The sequence below is a fragment of the Poecilia mexicana genome, unplaced genomic scaffold (genome assembly GCF_051168715.1).
Source record: "Poecilia mexicana isolate PSO_F unplaced genomic scaffold, ASM5116871v1 scaffold_1, whole genome shotgun sequence".
Classification (NCBI taxonomy): domain Eukaryota; kingdom Metazoa; phylum Chordata; class Actinopteri; order Cyprinodontiformes; family Poeciliidae; genus Poecilia; species Poecilia mexicana.
The window spans coordinates 2,802,189-2,820,208 of record NW_028263370.1 but is presented as its reverse complement, the minus strand read 5'-3'; the positions used below and the strand labels follow the sequence as shown (position 1 = coordinate 2,820,208).

The 18,020-nt window shown below is 42.2% G+C and overlaps 2 protein-coding genes across 3 annotated transcripts in view; both read right to left on the bottom strand.

Moving 5' to 3' along the window:
- Positions 1-2,859: 2,859 nt before the first annotated feature.
- Positions 2,860-9,814, bottom strand: metrnlb (meteorin like, glial cell differentiation regulator b). Its single transcript, XM_015009634.2, has 5 exons — positions 9,450-9,814; positions 7,197-7,380; positions 6,883-7,108; positions 4,029-4,088; positions 2,860-3,608 (listed from the first exon to the last, which is right to left on the bottom strand). The coding sequence occupies exons 1-5, from the start codon at positions 9,542-9,544 to the stop codon at positions 3,292-3,294; spliced, it is 882 nt and encodes a 293-aa protein (XP_014865120.2). The 5' UTR covers positions 9,545-9,814; the 3' UTR covers positions 2,860-3,291.
- qtgal (queuosine-tRNA galactosyltransferase) overlaps positions 7,245-18,020 on the bottom strand; it is a 25,811-nt gene continuing 15,035 nt past the window's right edge. The window contains exons 12-13 of one of the 2 annotated variants that reach the window (XM_088005492.1): positions 17,452-17,571; positions 7,245-7,380 (exon numbers count right to left, since the gene is read on the bottom strand). In XM_088005492.1, coding sequence (XP_087861618.1) covers positions 17,491-17,571 — 81 coding nt within the window. In that variant the 3' untranslated portion in view covers positions 7,245-7,380; positions 17,452-17,490. Of the gene's footprint in view, positions 7,381-16,418; positions 17,572-18,020 lie in introns of those variants that run through there. The other variant, XM_015009633.2, reaches the window with a different exon arrangement.

Sequence of the window (18,020 nt, the reverse complement as noted above, 5' to 3'; positions counted from 1 at the left end):
CCCACAAGGTATTACAAATAAACGCACGCACACACACACGCACACACACACACACACACACACACACACCTACACACACACACACACACACACACACACCTACACACACACACCCCCACACACACAACCTAAAATATTATTCCACCATGTTCAACAACTGACCCCACCCCTGGCCAGCGCATTGCAGAATGTCAGTGTGTGTGTGTGTGTGGGCGGAAGCGTGCGTGTGTGTTTTCCCCGAGCTCAGCCATTCCCGTCGCGTCCAGCTGACCGCTCAGCTGTGCCTCTCGCATACTGCAGCACAAACTCTTTTCATATCTCACACACTCTCGCTCAGAAAGGTTGACATTAAGACCGCCGTGCGGAGGGATAAGTGTGTCCCGAATTAGCGGGGATGGCAGGCCGAGCTGGGCTGTTTCCAGGGCCGGTTGTTATGGATGTTGCTGTTGGAGGGGGGTGGAGTTGGGTTTCTGCAGAGTGCTCGGTTTGGAGCTGAGCAGCGCGTAAGACGCGTGTTGAGGTCTTCTCGGACTTCAACCCAACATAAACACACATGCCGCACACACACACACACACACACACACACACACACACACGCACACACACATCCCTCGGTGAAGACAGGAGGCGTTGCACGGACGGCCCTCTCAGTTTTATGGCATCTATCTTGGACCTTTTTACTACGTCTGGATGTCTCGTTCCTCCCTCTTCTGTTACACTACCACTCACTCTATTTCATGTTAAATCAGTAGGTCATATACAAAAACAAATCATTTTACTGTGCAAAAACTCGAATAAAAAAAAAGTAGTCTGCAAATTTTGAGGCCATGCCGTTGCCTCATTTGTACTTGTTTAAACTTTTAATGTCGTTGGTGATCACTGAATGATGCTTCATATTTAACTTTTGTTGACAACATAATTCTAGTCTTATTATTATTATTCTGAAGAGCTGCTTGGTGTTTTATTCAATATGAAGTTAGAGAAAACTGAAACATTTTTAATGTTAGTGTCACTCAAGCCAACGTTATGACACCACAGAGGAAAAGCTTTATTATTAAAGTTAAAGAAGCTAGAAGAAAAGCGACAACATAGCGTCTCCTCTGAGTGTGCAGCTATCCGAACACCATGAAGTTTTCACTTCACGTTGCAAGGTGTTATTTTCCAGGACTAGCAGAGGAATCAGACAAATGTACAATTCATCCATCCATTGTTTATACTCTCTCTTATCTTTGCAGGGTCTCTGGAGGGCTGGTGCTTATCTCCAGCAGCCATTAGGCGAGAGGTGAGGTGCTGCCTGCACAGGTCGCCAGTCCATCACAGAACAAGAGACACACAGGGCAAACATGCATTTGCGTAATGACTAATCAGGACCTTGAGCAGCAAGTCATGTTTTTGGACTTTGGGAGGAAGTTGGAGTACCCAGGGAGAAACCACACAAGCATGGATGATTTGTTTTTGATTTCTCTATGATCTCACAAGAATGGAAGTGTGTTGCAGGTGTTGCCTAAAAATGGATCCAGAAATGTACCTCAATATGAGGCCCACTAACTCATACTATCATTATCAGGGCTTTCCCAAAGCGAAAGTAACATCAGTGTATGGAAACTTCTCATTTTGAAGCACATAATTGAAATGGATTTAGCAAAAATAAATAATTATGGTAATCTTAACTCGTCTAAAATTCTAAAAGTGAGATAATACGAAAGAAAATTTACTTTTATAAAGTTTTATCCTGGCCGTTGCCTTCCTGTGCAATTCTGCTCAATTCTAATCTCACTTCATTTCTCCCTCTGGACTTTCTCCCATTGAAGTGGATTTCTCCGGTAGAATTTCTACTGGGCCAATCAGAAAGAGAGGCTTTGAATGATGATGTTAATTATTTTACACTGTTTTAGAATTGTAATCTGTAGGTTTAGCAGTAGCAGCAGAGGAAGTGAACAAAGCCGGTCAGTTCAAGTTGACCACATTTTCAAATATTGAAGATGAAACAGCTACCTGGTTCAAGTCAGCGCTCCTCTGTCTGTAGTGGAGGATGATTGTCTACAGTGCAGGCAGTTTACGGTAAGCTTTGTATCGTTGCACCAGTGCATTACGTACGTCACGGCCAAACTTCAGTGATTGGGTAAAATCACTGAAATGATTCACCCACTTCCTGGAACCCACGCCTCCAGGAAGCAACTGTTTCAGTACCAGAGAGTCCAGACCCATCTGCACACAGAACAAGGACTGGTTTTCACCAGGCTAATAGTGTGTGAGAGTGAAGGCAGGAAGGTGACATTCCATCCATTCCTGCTCTTCCTGAGGAAGGAGAGAAAGCATTACACACACTTCTGTTGACAGCAGACGTATAGGGAGAGGCGTTCAAACACCCGTCTAAGGTCATTCACATATCCTCCAGCTCTTTCACTCCAACATATCAAACATCAAAGTAACCAAAAATCTCACTCTGCTATCTAAACGTGGCTCTTTTGGTCTGTTTGGCTACTGCTGGATGGAGCAGCATGAAGCATCTTTCATGAAACTCGAGAGAAACATATTTTTGCTCTTGCTGTTGAACAGGCTGGGTGTTTTTGGGAGGGATGGAGGTGAAAAAAGTAACTTTGCTTCACTTTGCACACACACAAAAAATAAATGAACACCGAGTGTCACAGAGAAGATGCCAAATATAAAGAATTAGCTCTGATTTTTCCATCCCTGCTACTAACTAGTGGTCACTCACATGATTTTTTCATTTTGGTTAAGTTGCCAGATAATATTCTTTTGCTTACATTTATTACGATGTTGGATCTTCCTTTAGTTTCTTTGCACAGTTTCTCTTGAGTTCATTGTAGTTCAGTAACAAAACCACAGACTGTTCAGTTTACCTTTTGTTCATAAAAAGACACCAGGTTTATTTTTCTGTAAATATGTATAAGCCACTTAGACTCATTTGCAAATCACACACAAATTCAGTACACAGACTCACAGAGCTGCATACCGTAGTCTTCTCTCAGAAGGCTAAAATTTACAGGAAGCTTTTTACAAAGCAAACTTTCATTTCTAGAAATAGCAATAAGGCCATCATCGCAACAACAAGCAAGGCGCAAATATCACTTTACAGAAATCAGTCATTCTGTACAGAAATACACTTGCAGTTCACAAGAGTAGTCAAACGGAGGCAGCGCAGTCAGTCTGTTTGACAACAAAACCCGGACCACATCAGTGGAGGTTTGTCCTTTCCTGATCTATGCTCCAGTATTTTTACCCATAACTCCTTCGTTTTAAGGCGAATCTTCTCCCACCAGAAATCTCTCAGTTCGTGTCTAGGTGGCAGGGGTTTGTTCCTGCGTTCACTGCTTCGGCGTACAGCTTCAAGAAGTCTCTATAGCGAGGCGCACAGCCGAGCCACGCCTCACCGAAGTGCACGGAGCCGGTCAGGAGGTACTCGTCCTCTCCTGGAGGCACGACGCACGCAGCGGGAACGCTGACCCGTCCTCTCCAGCCCTGTCCTCTGGCTCCGCCCCACGCAAACAGGCCGCTCTTTTGGTGAAAAAGTCGACGCAGAGTCGCCGTGACAACGGGGTGCTGGTTTGAGCCCGACGCTGCATCTCCAAAAGTGCCACAGCCAGCTTGAAAGATTGGACAGGAGAAGACAAGGCAGGGGAAATGAAAATGACCTTGAGTTTTAACACCATGTGTTATATGTGGTTACATCAGCAAAATCTATTTAGTTACTTTCTTCTAAGGATCGGATAAGAAGGCAGACTGCTCTCATGTTAGTACTTTGAAATGTTGATAAAACCAGCAGGAGGAGCTTGGTTTAGGAAAGACCAAGACTGAACTTTAATTTTTGCTGTTTACCGTGTTATAAAAGTTACATTTTAAAATCATTCAGCAAAACAGAGGAGGTAAATTTTTCCCTTTGTCTTTGACTTGTAAGAGTTACATAATCTGTAAAATCTTGCTAACAGCTGTTTCCAAAGTCGACATCTGCTGCCAGCAGACCATTCTTCATTCTCCACTGTGTGCTTATGTGTTGATGCGTTTACCAAAATCACTGGTGCAGACAGCCATGAGGACGTCTTGATCCGAGCAGGGCTTACAGGTCACTAAATCAGAAAGTGGGACATATTAGGTAGCCCTAATAAAAACACACAAGTTCCTATTTTCATAGCTTATTTCATCAAAATGAGCTACCTAAAACTTGGGTTCCAACTAAACTACTCTAGATGATTTTTCTTTCATCGGCTTCATCAAGATGAAGAAGGTACATCTTCTCAGAAACATTGACTATATTGAAATAGCTGTGTCACATCAGCAGGTCGAGAAAACATAAACACAAAGTATAAATCAGAACCAATGTCATAATCAGAGGTTAACACTGATTTGTGGGTTTGCTTTTGACAACTATTTCTTCTAGATCATTAACCTTTTCAGCACGTTTGGAAATTTGAAAGTGGGACAAATCTTGGGGAAACTGGAAACAAAAGTGCACTGTTGCTCAGATTTGTTGTACACAAATCAATAATCAGCATTAAAAATAATAGAATATAAACATAAACAATATAAACATTAACAGTAGGTAGAAGGAAGGAAGGAAGGAAGGAAGGAAGGAAGGAAGGAAGGAAGGAAGGAAGGAAGGAAGGAAGGAAGGAAGGAAGGAAGGAAGGAAGGAAGGAAGGAAGGAAGGAAGGAAGGAAGGAAGGAAGGAAGGAAGGAAGGAAGGAAGGAAGGAAGGAAGGAAGGAAGGAAGGAAGGAAGGAGTTTAAGGGTGTTTTCACACTTAATAGTGCTCTGGAATCGGTTCAATTGGGGACTAAAATGTTACATTTTCAGCTGGTGTAGTTGACTTTCACACTGCACTGTGTGAAATGATGCAAACCCTTTGAAAAGCCTGTTTCCCATCCTCCTCTGTAGTGGCGCTGCACAAAAACCCTCTGTAATAGCAATGCCTGCTTCAATAACCAAGCTAATGCACGAGTTGTCCTCATTCTTTAAAAAATGTAAGCAAAAATGCAGTAGCATCAGATTTTAGCGGTTGTAGGACTTTACTTTTGGCATGAGCCATTTCTCCTGCTAGCGCTAGTCTCTCGTTTCTTTTTTGTATTTGCCCAGAATGCCCTGCACAATAGTCCGGTTCTTGCTTTTGGGTCGGTTGCCGGTTTGCTTGAAATTCACATATGCATCCCAACAGAGACCTGGGTTTGTAGGCAGACCAGAGTTAGATTTATTTTTCTTTGGTCTGCACTAGAGTTCGATTGCATATTCCCAACCGCCCAAACAAACCGGACTCTATAGACAAACCAACTAGAGTTCTGCTGAAAGGAACTGAACAGGGCTGGTGTGAATGAACACTAAAAGGCCTCCCCTGTGCTACAACATTGTTTTCAAAAAATCCAGTTTTTAGCCAGATACACCAAAAAATCCAATACTTGCTCTTTCAAAGATTGACTTTCCATGTGTATGAGTGGTGGGAAAGCAGAGCAAAACAGGCCTGTGAGTCTGCTCCCAGTTCTCTCTGCGCTCCTGCGTGCAGGAGGGTGTTTATCCAAAGAGATCAAAAGAAATAAAGTGTGCATGAATGAGCAAAGCAGGTGACTAGAACTGAGAAAAAGCAGACTGAATCGGGGGATTAACCTTCGACCCTGGCAGCTATAAAAACAGCACTAAAACGCCAGACGCACACCCTGGCAGGAAACTTCACTGGGGAGGCTTTCTTCTCCGTCGTTCCCCGCCTCACCGCTTCACACGTGCGTGCGGGTGGGCAGCTCAGAGATCTTCCTTTAAGGAGAGGGGAAGACACGGTGGTGGATCGGGGGATGGGTGGTGTCGGTTTTGACTGGCAGCGGAGGAAGGACTGGCTGACCCTTGTGCTTGACCCTGACAGGACTCTTTTTGATTGGTCTGTTTGTTTTCATATGTGCGGCTCACTTGAGGGAGAGAGGAAGGGCGGGAGGAAGGCCTCATCAAGGTTACGACGAAGAAACAAAGATTGAACGGCGACATGTCTTCTGGCTCACAAAACCTTTTTATTTTTTTATTTTTTTTTTTTTAGATCGCCACTGCTAGTCTGCAGAACTCAGTTTCTGCTTTCAGAGCGCCAGAAGCCACAGAACCATCGTAGATAATTTACCAAGAAAAGTTAATGATGTAAAGATTAAATTCCAAACGTGTGTTAATGTTTCTCTAAAGCGAATTTGTGATAGAACCATCAAACCGAAAGAAATTTCTTAGATTTTATAAATACGAAGGTGAAACTGTATAAAACAACAAGATACCTGAGTGAAGAAATCAATTCAGTTCAATTCAAAATACCTGAATGATCTGAAATGGATATTAAATGTTGCTGTAAATTATATTAATTCAAGATTTTTCAAAGTCTTATTGTAGTTGGTGAGGGCTGTGGGCAGAAAAGATCTGTGGTTGAGGTGGGGTTTTGTTTTTGTGAACTTTGTTGCCCAAAAAAAAACTTTCATGAAAATATTTAAACTAAAAAGAAAGCAAAATGAGACTTAAAAAAAAAAAAAAAAAAAAGATTTGTAAGTTAGTGTTGATGCAAAACCATAAATTATTGTCAGTTCAGCAGATCAGAGTTTGCACATTATCTTCAAGTTACTTAAATGCACAATCAACTATCTTTAATGTAACGCATTTAAATATTCTGCACCTAATATTACAGCATAGCTCTGATTACATCTCATACCTACTGTAATGACCCAACAATCAAGTTTGTGGAAAAATCATGTCTAGTTACACCTAAATATCACGATTTCAATGGCAGGGAATTTCTGGCATTAAAGACTGAAAGTTTGAAATTTATTGCATCTTATAAAACAAAAAAACAAACAAAAATAAAGCATGTGTTCAGTGCCTTTGGAAAAACAGAAATAGGCTTCCTGTTACCTGGCCCCTGATGCAGGTATGGGTACATATGGGCCCCTGGTCCCTGACTGGGCACCAGCTCATACTGGAACGCTGTGATCTTCCTGCTGATGTCTCTCTGAGGGACGGCCTCCACAAACAGAGCCCCCTCCTTCAGGCTGAAACAGCGCACCGCGCCCTGCGCCTGGTCGGCGTCTGAAAGCAGCAGCCTCAGGTCTCCTTCGTGCTCCAGGTACACATGAGAACCCTGAACAGGAGGAGGAGCGGGAGAAGTCGTTCAGACAGTGTGAAACAACCAGGCAAACGACCAGCTGCAGGTTTTGTTTCTAAACCACCTGGGAGAAGGTCTGAGGCTTGATGCAGACGAAGACGTCGGCTGTGCGCCTGGATGAAGACTCGGTGTTGGGTCGCACGTTGACGATGATGGCCCCGGTGGGGTAGAGCCACTCCAGGGACCCCTGAGAGCAGCGGAGGTAGACCTGCTCCACGTCTCTGCGATGAGCTTCATGGCTCAAACCGCTGCAGACAGAGAGAAGATGACTTTATTAAGAGTTATTACAAAGAGATGGAATTAAAAATTATGACCAGTGTCACATTTTCCAGCTACAAGCTAAAACTTACTACATTAGCATTTTACAAAAAAGACAAGAAGATTGGGACAATTGTTAAGTGGAAGGATTAAGATTCATGCTTCACTTATAATTTGTTTACAATTAAAAATCTGAAAACTGCTTAGATTTTTAAATCTTGACAAAGATTCTCAACTAGACTCAGGCAAAGGCCTTTATAGGGCAGGAAAATGCTGTGATCTAAGCTACTCTATTTTAGTTCTCGTTGCATATTTCCCTGAACAATTCAGTTTTCTACAAACTCTTGAGAAGCTCACCTTTCCCCACAGCATGATGCTCCCACCACCATGTTTTATAACATGGAGGATGTGTTCAGAGTGCTAGTTCTCTGTCACACTTACTATTTTGCATGTAAGCCAAAAAAGTTCAGCTTAAGTCTCATCTAACAAGAGCACCTTCTTTCACGTGTAAAAAGAGTAAACAGGGTTGAATATATGCAAATATATATGCACACCACACCATTCAGATTTATAAATAGCCCTTCCCCCAAGCCAAACAGCAGCGGTTTGTGGTTGAAATGTGACAAAAATGTGGAAATATTTCCGGAGGTTTGAATGCTTTGCCACAAGAGATCAACTGAAACTGAACTCTCAACAGGTGTTGACAAACACCAAACAAATCGTTTCATTTGTCTCGACGTGCATGAGCAACGACAACCCGCAGGATCTGATAAAAAATCGTTAGAAGTAAGAGGCGAGTCAACTTTACAACGCAGTGTTGGCTTACATCTTTTATGAGCGGAGGATTTGAAGGAGCGATCAAAGGCGCCCTGTGGTTGTATTTGCCTAAGATAAGAACCGACATCCCTGTAACGGAGAGCCTTCAGGAAGGAGAACGTTCTCCGGATAAGGCGCCCGGAGAACGTGGTCAGACAGTTAATCACACTCGAGGCATCATTTTTTTTGGTCTGCCTGTTTTGGGAGTCGTTTTCTTAAGAGTGACATTCAGAAAAGAAATGCGAGCAGGACTGGAGTCATTGCAACAGAAACCACAGGCAATGACGCGCAGGGACCAGTAGATATTTAACTTATAAACTTAGATTAGCCCAGTGGTTCCCAAACTTTTTCTGGGCCTCCCCTATGGATTACAAATGGCTGTCTGGTTGAACAATGCCTGTGGGGCAAAATGAATATACCTAGCTGAACATAGACAACAACACCAGAAGCCTACAGGCTACTTGTTAAGCTTAAAGTGATATTGGTATTAGCTAGTCATCTTTTAGCTAACTTTACCTGCATCCCACAGCTTTACTCAACTCAGTCGGTTAGTTTGTGGGAAAAACTGTGTAAAATTATTTGCGTTTTGCTGGTTTGCTGCCATGACTCTAACACACCTGAGTAGCTCTGCACAGCATTAGCAGGTCTCCTTCACTGCCGCACAGGTGTAAACCCAGCGCGAGGATCGTAGCGCTCATGTTGCGTTTAAAGAAGGCTCGGAAAACAGGTTACCACATGTTAACAACGGATTAAACAGTTTTAACTGCTGATAAAAGTGACAGAAGACACAGATATCGGAAGTGTGAAAGCCCCTACTGTATCAAATTGACATAAGAATAACAGAGAGTTGGTAATTCTAAGGTAAAAACCCAGCGCATACAGCGTTCATGTTTTTTTTTTTTCATCTAGATGGCTTCCCGCAACCCCCCCCCCTCCCCCCCTCCCCAGGGGGCGCGCCCCACAATTTGGGAACCTCTGGATTAGCCTATGTTTAATACGACCTTAGCTTGGCCTTCCTGAACATATGTACAATCTTGCTCAAGAAAAAAAGAAGTCGGTGTAGTTAAGATCTTATCTGTTCTAACTGAAGAAAAAAAAATCGAGAGTATGCGTTTTCAGAATTCATCCTTAACAGACGGTCAAAACATAAATTTGAATTTCTCTGAGGAAAAAAAAAACAACAACAAAAGAACAGCATCTTATCGACGACATCGTTATAAGGTTATTAATCCTTCATCCTCACCTTCCTCTCCAGCTGCACAGGTCACTAGAATACTGTGCCACAGCCCGGCACACCAGCACAAACATGACCCAGTGTGTAGCCCACGGCCGGAGCATGGTGGTCTTCGGCCCCGGCGCTTCACCGGATCCCCCCACCTCCACCAGTTCAACCTCACGCGCTCCCCGCAATTTATCCGTTTTAAAATGTCCGCAACAAGCATCGACAAGGAGCGCGAGAGCCTACATGACGCGCTGGTCCGAAGTCAAACCCGGAGCGTCTGAGGCAGGAAAAGAGTCGGACTGCGGGGTTGTTTTAAAAGCGAGCAGAGCACACGCGCAGCCGGCCGGACAACGGCGGCTTGATCAGAACTTTCTCCGAGAGCGCGTCAGCAGGGGCGCGTGCCAGCAGCCGACTCCGCTTCAGCGACACGCGAGCTCTCTCTCCAAACCCCTCCCTCCCACAGATTGACCGGAAAGATAGGCGCGGACACAGTTTTTCAGTTAAACTGCCTACTAAACGCTTAGCAGCTCTGTCTGGGCTATTTAAAGGTTCTCTATAAAACCGATAAGAATAACCTGTAGGTTTTAGTGTGGCTTAGCTTCATGGACAAGCTTCTGTAACAGTCAGGTCAGCATGCAGACCAGCAACCTGTAAATGCATGCTCACAAACCTCTGAAAATGTCGCTGGTTCATTATTTGGTTTGCTTATGGCCGCAGTTCACAAGGTGTGGTAGTTGAGCTGCTGCAGGTGGTTGTCAGAGGAAATGAAGGGATACCCGTCAAAACAAAAAAACCCGAAGCAAAACTAATCTATTTCAGCAACAAACAGTTTAGATTGACATAGCTTTCCTTACATGATGAGAGATATACGTCAAGCACTTTGGGGGATTTTGCTACAACTCATATCTGTTCAGTAGAAAATGTTCATTTCACATGAAAACAAGAATAAAAAAGTAGGAACACCTGCTTTAGTAACCAAGGCAACACTGTGCTTGACTAAGCAGTCTGGACTTTATCATCTGAGCATTAATCACAGATCAGCTCTATGCCACACACACTCCCAGGAGCAGAAGCATCAACCTAGCATTGCATGTACTGAAGTGAAAGTGCTCAATAACTGGTAAACTGCAAAACTTTTAAGTGCTTAACCTTCCTCAATATCCTGCAAGTCATGTATAACCGACAGACATGAGGTACAATTTCAAAATGAATTTCAGAAACAAACTGCTTTAATAAATCACTAATTCATCGAGATGCTGCTTTATTTGCAACGTAACGACAAAGTGTTGAGCTGAGAATCGACAGCAGAACAAAGAGTTGTTCCAGGATCTCAGGGGGGGAAAGTTATGAGAAGTCCCAGTCAAAGCTACAGCAGATGACAGAAACCAGGTATGAACCTGGTGGCTGCTTATCCTGCATTCCAGTTCCCTCTCAATTCTGAATTTGCATCTGGGAATAAAATCAAAGCCAGCTTAATAAAAGGCATATTTCACCGAATTGAGATCCAACGAATGTTTGTCAATAAGTTTTGTTGCGTTTTAGGGAGGCTAACAGCTGCGTAAGGCACTTATTGCTCTGGAAATGTATTAATATTTGCATTTTAAATTGTCCAATGCAATACTATCCCGGAATTCGATTATGAACGTGGAATACATTAGGAGATCTGAAGCTTAGAAAATAGCAAACAGAAACAAAATCTTTTTTTTCTTTGCTGAACTTTCATTTGAATTTTAATGAATGTTTTTCTGGCTGAGAAAACGGTGATAGAAATTAACAATAATGACGTCTTGTTAAAATGCGGAAAGAAAATAGCAGCTATTATCGTTATTAAAAAAAATGATGCAATGGCATTTTCACTGCGGTTGCTAACCACTGATTTAGGTTTAATCCCTTGAGTGCACATAGCTTTGAATGGTGTCACATTATCGTTTACACTCCGTTTTACTGGCAACTCTGTGGCTCACATTGCTCTACCGGTCTTATTATAGCTCTGCTCCGTGAGCTCCACAACCTAGTCTTCCTGGAAAAAAAATAAAAATAAAAAATAAAAATAAAGGTCTAAATAGAGCTGAAGAGAGAAAAAAAAAAGTCACACGTATGCTCAAAGCCCCCCGTTTGCATCCTGAGCGGTTTTCCTGTGAGAAAACACTCTGAGGGGCGAGCATGATACTCCGTCGTCACATTCCCCTCGACTGCCAAAGTTGTGCAGCGCACATTTAGAGAAATACTGTAGTGAGGACCTCCACCAAACGATCCCCTCCCCCCCCACTCTCTCTCTCCACTCCATCAACACACACACGCATTTCTGCCAAAGTGTTGCAGGAAAAGGGATTAGAGTTGGCTTAACGTCCCCGTGTAAGTAAAGGCACAAGAAAACAAAGAAGCATCAAAAGGGCCAAGCTTTCTTTTAAAAACAAACATGGTCTCATGTGAAATCCCTAATTATGCAAAAATAATTCAAATCCATTTTCAAGGTTTTGCTCTAATCTGTACCCATTGTGCATGTAATGTTTTATTCCACCTTTCTTTTTTTTAAATATTCGAATTGTACTTTAGGTTGTTTTTGTGAACTCTTTCATCCAGCAGTCATGTTGTAAAATATTCATAACAGAGAGTGGAGTGAAATCTATCAGCCGAGCTGCTTTCAGCAGTGAAAGGAAACTGAACCCCACTAGTATTTGTAATGCCAACCTCTTCCTCTTTTGAAACTCTCAAATTAAAAACACTTTCACCACACCAGAGTCTAAAGAGGCCAAAGACGGAGCCCTGATCCAATCACTTCACCAGGTCCGATGCCGCGATGCTTTTGACCTCAGATGCTCCTTTTACCACCTAAAGTATTTCCAGAGTAGCGCAGCCTCTGACCTCCCCCCACCCTCATCCGCCTGCAGTCACCTGGCTCTTCTCAAGCGGCCTGACAGGAGGAACGCTGCCTGTCTGTCCTCACGCTGCCCCCTCTCCTGAAGCCCCGCGCGCTCACATTCCTCTATCTCTTATTTCAGCCCCGGAGACCTTTGATTTCCTCTTTCTTTGTAAGAAATCTTAATTTATCCACAGTGGGCAGCTGAGAAACGTCATGGGCTCTTTAATGAACCAGAGTGTCTTGCTCAAGAGCAGCGATGGTTGGCTGTTGAAAGAGAAGAAAGAAGTTTTAGTCAGGAAGCACACCACTTCATACTTCCCTGCATAAAGGGCAACAGATAGAGGTAGTGAAAGTGAGAGGAGTCGCGTTCGGTCACCTCTATCTGCCAGGGAGATTGCAGTCCCCCCACCTCTGCATCACCTTTTAGGTTTATCAACAACTGTAGTAACGACTGTGACAGTATGAAGACCCAAAGAAACAATGAAGACACATTTATCTTAAGTATTAAAAAAAAAAAAAAAAATCTAAACAGCTTCTAAGCTTAGCTGGTATGAGTTTATTTTTTGTAGATTTTTCCAATTGTCTAATGTAAAAGTATAGTAGTATGTAACTGTTGTAAAAAAAAAAGTTTTTAATTTGTTAAAAGTATCACTACAGTTTGCTAAGGCACAGATAATCTGCAAAAAACAAACAAACAAAAAAACTAGCTCCTCTGCCTCCTCCATGTGTTAAGAAATACACCGGGTCATCAGAAACAACCAATCACCATCAGGAGGACAGTGTTAGGTTAGCACTGTCTGTCATGCTCATGTACGCGCTGCTCACATCCTCCCCCTTTCTCTCTGCTATGCTTTGTGGTTCACCACAACAGAGCCAGAAGTGAATGCTCAGGCTAGTTAGCGCAGCCTCCGAAGACGGCGGATAAACAGATTTCCTGGAAGTTGTTTCTCTGCCATTAGCACATTCAGCAGCGTGTACACAAGAATGAGTGACAGCGCTAAGACACTCCTCCTGGCTCTAATTGGTTGTGTCTCGCCAGGAGTATTGCATTTCTGGAGATGGCAGTGGAACCAGCTGGAGGAGCTTGGTTACTTCACACATTATCAACATAATGACAGCTTAAACAAATATGCAAAGACATTTTTCTGTCCTTACAGTTGCACACTGCAGCTCTGAATAAACAAATAAATACATTTCCCAAAGGAACAACAGCAAAACTACCACTGGTTGGTCCACAATCACAGCAACAAATTACAACCCGTAGTAAACTGCAGTCAAAATGTGGCAGCAGTTTAAATGTTCAGAAAATGTCAGTCACCACAAAGGCTTCTCTGAGATTACACTGGTTTCAACATGGAGGAAGTCTGCTCATGTCTGGGTCCCTCTCTGGCAGCTTTAAGTCGAAAAAATTAGGCTCTGTGGTATCACAGTGAAGATGCTAACAGAGTTATCCACCGCTAGAAAGATACTGATTACTCACTACCGCTGAAGACAACCCCGCTTCTTAAAAGTTGAGCTATTTCTTTCACTGGTAACAACATCTGAATTTCATCACAGCCTTGAAAAGTAGCAGCTTGTTAGGAGCCTATTTGAGAGAACCATGGCATCATAAACATTTATGGAGAAGTGATTAAAACATACGATCATACCGAAACAAAACGTTTGAGTTAAAGGCGCTTCAGAGATAAAAAAAAAAAAAAAAAAAAAGGAGGAACTTCCTCTTGACTGCTCCGTGAACTGTGTAGGCTCAGCAAAAGAAAGAACATTACACAGAAATACAGATAAATATTTCAGCCTTAGTCATCTTAAGTACACCCGCATTACAGAGTAGAGGTTGCATCATGCTGCGGGCTGCTCGGTTGCCTCTGACACTAGAGCTGCTGAATGTATCTCAGAAAGATAACAAGACATCTCAAGCTGCTAGAGCCCTCTTTCCATGTGAAGATTTTAGGTTTATCAGCAGCGTAGCAATCCAAAAAGAAATGTGCAACAACAACAAAAAAAGAAAGCTATGCTGCTTAATTCTGACTAGTGACGGTATCACTGAAAACCTGCCAAAGAAATAAACTCAAATTTAAAATGAACCTGACAGTTACAGGAGGTTTAGTGGCAGAAGACACCAGCAGAAAGGTGCTACACGGCTCCAGAAAACTTAGGAAGGTAAATTAACAACAACACCCCAGATTTGTTTGGTTTTGTAACCTTTTATAGTGAATGCACAAAACAGACTGATTGAATTTTCCCTCCATATTTTCTGAAGTGGACAGTCATGAGTGAGAGGTTCTGTTTATGAAGATCATAACTGCAGGTTTGACTTTCAGCAGATGCAAAAAAAAAAAAAAAATATTTTAATAAGAAGTCATGTTCTCATTCTGTCAAGCTAAATCTGTCGTTCAGTGGAATCTGTGAGTTTTCTAAATATATTTATACGATACAGCAGCATCACTTTTATTTGGGTGAAGTGCTAAAACAGGAAGTGGGCCGTGGAAGCTTCCTGGTTTCAAGTCAGCCCACTCCTCTTTACTTGCGCAAGCATCTTGCCTGCGACGAGATGCTGAAACAAAGGAATGCGGTACCGCTCCTGGTGAATGGAGGAGCCCCCGCCGTCGGACCTCCGCGACCTCGCAGCTCTTATCTGTCGTTATCAGCAGAACTACACAGAGATCTTGCAGCTGCGAGTCTTTTTTTTTTTTTTTTTTAATCCTACACACACTTGTGCGTTTATTTGACCAGTGAGGGCACGCGGGCCCCAGAGTCAGGGTCATCCATTGTGCCTGGTGGGGCTGGTTATCGGCTCTGATGTCTGCAGGGAGACGGAGTGTAAACACTTAGCAAAACTCTGTTTACGCTCTTTGAGTCTCTTTCATAGATTCTCCATTAGGGCCCACTCTGATCATCCACTAAGTGATTCATCATGAGGGCCGAGTGAGTAAAGCAGACGGCACTTAGTCAGACAAAAAAGTTTTTTTTTTTTACGTAAACAGCTTACACGGAACGATGTCACAACGCTAAATGTGTTGAATCAAATCATAAATCAACTTTTAACTTGATGATAATAATGTCAAAACATGATTGCAATAGGAACTAACTGCAGATTTACTTATTAAGAAGCATAAGCAAATCTGGGGTGTTGTTGTTAATCTCCCATTGACGATACCTTGTTAACGGGAGATGTTTGAAGTATATGTAGACGAGCAAAACAATATGACCGTGTAGCGATTTCCCTGCAGGCCAAACAGTTCATCTGTCCAGATCATCTCATCGAATGGTTTGACTTCTCGTGGTTTTCTTTTTACAACAGCTTGTCTTTTATCTGGATTTCATTTGGGTAACTATATAAGTAAAAAAAAAAAAAAAAAAAAAAAAGATTAGAAAAACTGGACTCTGTCGTCTGTTTTAACCATGATTGTGACTTCTTTTTAAACTTCTGTGGGCAGATTTACAGTAACTCTGACCATGTTGCTGACCCAGAAAAAAAAAAACATAGGGGGGAGAATTTGAAGGGGAAGATCTGTTTACCTTTGGGTAAAAAAAAAAAAAAAAATCCATTCTTTCTGTGGGGCAAAACAAACCACTTTTTGTGTTTATGTATGACAACTGTGCCCTCTTAAAAAGGTTATTGTTCTTTAGATTTCATAAGAGAGGCAGAGAAAGAAAAGCAGAGTTGAGCAAAAATCCATCTTTGTTCATTTGGAGCAGATGTGTATGAGTGGATCTGATTTTACACGGTTGCATCAGACAAAGGACTTGTTTCGAAATCCGGTCATAAAAACATCCCACCCCTAAGAAGCTGCACGTTGTGTGATGAGACTTCCTTTAGAACATGTGTTGGGCTTCAGTATTTCACTCGCAAAGTCCAAACTGGGCGTTAGGAACATGAAAACAGTTTCCAGATTTTTAAATGGTCGTTAATGACGCTGAGGTTATCAAACAAGACAGCTAATAGTGCTACCTCTGAAAAGACACACATTAAGAGGAAAACTGACCCAAAATATTTGTCCTCTTGGACAAAATATATATATACTTTTACAGGTGAATCTGAATAAATTAAAATTTCATCATAAAATCCACTTACATAATTCAATCCCAAAAAAATTATGAAAAGTAATTAAAAACAGAGCGATGAATTTCAATACAAACCCAGATTTTAATTTAACAGAAAATTATAATCTAACATAAAAGTAATGCTATTGCCATGACTGTTGACTTGACTGTTGTCCAAGATGCACTAGAAAAGGTTAAGTCACTGAAGTCCATTTCTAATGATGCTGCATATTAATGGAAAGTTCAGTGGGAGGAAAAAGTGGCCCGAAAAGAATATGAATTCTGAGCGTCATTCCTTGTGGTAAATCACCTTTAAATGAGAAACATCAGAAGAATCTCGTTTGCTTTAAAGAGAAACCTGCTGCTCAGGTGTTCAGAGTAAAGTTTGCATTTTATTTGGAAATCGAGGTCACAAAGTCTGGAGGAAGAGTGGAGAGGCACAGAGCCACGTTGGTGGACGTCCAGTGTGACGTTTCCACAGTCAGTCAGTGATGTTTTATCTGCCACAAAGTATTTAACAAATCTAGTTGAACTAAGTTAGAGAAATAAACTTTGTGATTAAGTTCTTAGTCATTGAGATGCACCTGTAGTCACTTTCATGAACTTTTAGAAATAATAAATCAACCTTTTCTACACGATCAACAACCTGAGTAAGTTTTCCACAGGGGTTGCTTGGTTCCTGGGCGGTTTCACGCTTTATCACTTCATATACCTTATGAAACCTGTTTCGCTTTCGCAGTTTCACTCTGATTCCGCTTAACCAGGAAAGACAAAACGTTAAAGCATGTTTCCCTAAAACGAGGAATTTACTGTAAAACCTCCACAGAAAGAGCCAAAAGTAACGAATTTGAAACGGTGGAAAAAGAGAGAGAGAAGCAGAGAACCAGACCTGTTAACCTCGCCAAGTTAAACTATCAGGACTCGAAATTCTTTACCTTCTTACGCAGCGAGAGGCCCTTTTTATTACACAACATAAACTTCTCCATTCCTCTTGTTTTTGTCCTTCAATCCTCTGCTGCTGCTTTCGTTTCACCTCCCCGTTATAAACACCCCATCTTCTGAGTTTGTGTTTATGTTTTCATAAATCAGTCTTCTGCATTCCTCTGTCTGTTTAACCTGCGGGGCTCCTGTGGTCTCGTGCAGCACGTCGAGCCGTCAGTTGAAATGGTAGTAATCCGTTCCTTCCCTCAGCTGCAAAGCGTTGAGGTTTTCCTCCAGGACTCCTCCTGTCATGTCCTGCGGACGCAACCACAGCAAACGTGAAGCTCGGCCCAACGCAAACAACAGGAGAAGGATCAAACGACGGACATGGAGTAGAGGCGAAACGTTGCGACGCCATTTAGCAGCTTCGTTTTGTGTTGCTTTATGCATTAAATGTAACACAACAGTTTGACAAAGGTATTTAGGTCTGAGATCGAGTCCAGACTTCTGTGCTTTTGAGTTTGATTAACTCTCTTAAGTTCCATAATTGAGCATTTAGAAGACCGTATAGGTGGGGTCACTTCAGATCTGAATCTAAATCTTTCTCAGTGATAAAAAGTGGAAAAAAAAAGCTGAAAAATACGAATTTCAGTAAAATTGTTCAGCTTTAATAATCAAACGTAAACGCTTCTTACTACGTTTCATGATTTAAAGCATGAGATGTTAGCGTAAGCATCCCATGATCAAAAGATCAGGCTGCCGTC

Excerpts from the sequence above, each read along its gene's own strand:
- metrnlb (XM_015009634.2), bottom strand. The coding sequence starts at position 9,544 with ATGCTCCGGCCGTGGGCTACACACTGGGTCATGTTTGTGCTGGTGTGC. Across the intron at positions 7,381-9,449 it reads CTGTGCAGCTGGAGAGGAAG|CGGTTTGAGCCATGAAGCTC; the intron begins GTGAGGATGAAG and ends CTCTGTCTGCAG. Across the intron at positions 4,089-6,882 it reads ATACCTGCATCAGGGGCCAG|TGACCTGTAAGCCCTGCTCG; the intron begins GTAACAGGAAGC and ends TTTCTGATTTAG.